This window comes from Etheostoma cragini, unplaced genomic scaffold (assembly GCF_013103735.1).
Source record: "Etheostoma cragini isolate CJK2018 unplaced genomic scaffold, CSU_Ecrag_1.0 ScbMSFa_687, whole genome shotgun sequence".
In the NCBI taxonomy this organism is placed as follows: domain Eukaryota; kingdom Metazoa; phylum Chordata; class Actinopteri; order Perciformes; family Percidae; genus Etheostoma; species Etheostoma cragini.
The window spans coordinates 1093-2717 of NW_023269302.1; the positions used below are offsets into that span (position 1 = coordinate 1093).

Genomic DNA, 1625 nt, shown 5'->3' on the forward strand with positions numbered 1-1625 from the left:
CAACAGAACATCAAAATATATTAAAGTTCTGATCAATAAAATGTAGAAAAATACAAACTTATACATACACTCATAACATGGTTGACCGTCCGTTTTTATTTTATTTTTTAAATATTAATTTATCAGAATCATTTATTTGTCATTATAAATGATTCTGATGAAAGCATATTTAATATTAAATAATTCTTTTAATTTGTTTTTTTATCGGGCATTATAAATGTTGATACCGATCGGTCAGGAAATGCCTAATATCGGCCGATAATCGACCAGTAATTAACCAAAGCACTTCTCACACAAAACCGAAACATCCATTAACTTGTTTAACACATTATAACAACGACAAATACTGTGTTCTGTAGACACAACAAATCTTGATAATAAACATATTACATACATACATTTGTTCCCTTGAATAGAAATATATCAATACCTGAAATTAGATGAGTGATTAGTTTACTCTGACAGGAGAGATGATCAGAGGGGCACCATCTTCACTCCAGTCAGGACCAAAGTATGGGAAGAGTTTCTCAGTGAAGGAGCAGCCAGTAAAGGAGTAGATAAGAGCTGCAGCATCTACGTCATAAAAGGAGACCAGACCCTCCTCATAGTCCACAAACACCCCCACCTTCTGAGGAGGAGACTTCAGAGAGAGAAGGACACCAGGGCCAGCAAGAGCTTTGTACTCATTTCTATTTCTCAACACTATCACCCAGTAACCATGCTCAGGGCTCAGTGTGATTACTCCCTTCCTGTTGATCGACTCTCTGGCCACTCCTAGACTCCATTCAGTCTTTCCTTTAACTTGAACCTCAAAGTAAAATTTTCCTGAAGAGAAACTCTGTTTTCCTAAAACACAAGGACAATGAGAAAATCTCTCTGGGTTGTCTGGGAGATTCTTCCAAACATTACCAGCATGCACTTTTTTCCCATCATCAGACAGGATGAGTTGAGGATGTGCTGTATCAGGATCAAGAGTCACATCCACTGCATACTGCTGGACCCTCTTCAGCTCAGACTCAACCAGCTTCTTCATCTCTTTACTGAGCGTCTCCTCCAGCTGAACCACAGCTTTCACCACAGTCCCGTCATATGATGATGGAGGGACGCTGACCTCTGTCCAGTCCTTGGTGGGTGGAGGGTGGTTGGTGTTTAGGGACTGGACCCTCTGGAGAAGATGGAGGTGGTCTTCAGAGCGTGAGAGCTGCTCCACCTCAGTGCTTCTCTTCATCAGCTCAGAGATTTCCTGTTCCAGCTCTGTGATGAAAGCTTCAGCCTGTTTTTCTGTTGTTGTCTGCTTCTCTTTGATGGTGTTGATGAGCTCATTCAATCCTCTCTCAACAGACTCCTTCAGAGAAGTGAAGACCTGAACACCTTCTGCTAGCTCTCTGTCTGCAGCTTCCTCACTGAGCTCCACTGAGTGTTTGATCTCCTGAACCTTCAGTCGTCTCTTCTGGATCATCTGCTGGATTTCAGCCTCCGTCTTCCCCAGCTCTGCCTTCTTTCCTTCATATTCTTCTTTCAGAGGAACAACATTATGCGTCTTGTGCTCTAAAACAGTGCAGAGCATGCAGACACATGTCTGGTCGGTCTTACAGAACAGCTCCAGAGGTTTATCGTGGTCCGTA

At 42.3% G+C, this 1625-nt stretch overlaps 1 protein-coding gene across 1 annotated transcript; it reads right to left on the reverse strand.

Moving 5' to 3' along the window:
* Nucleotides 1–381: 381 nt before the first annotated feature.
* Nucleotides 382–1619, reverse strand: LOC117941397 (pyrin-like). The gene has a single exon (XM_034866431.1). It carries the CDS (start codon nucleotides 1565–1567, stop codon nucleotides 449–451), a length of 1119 nt encoding a protein of 372 aa, XP_034722322.1. The 5' UTR covers nucleotides 1568–1619; the 3' UTR covers nucleotides 382–448.
* Between the last annotated feature and the right edge of the window lie 6 nt (nucleotides 1620–1625).

Coding starts and splice junctions, on each gene's coding strand:
- LOC117941397 (XM_034866431.1), bottom strand. CDS start 1,567: ATGCTCTGCACTGTTTTAGAGCACAAGACGCATAATGTTGTTCCTCTG.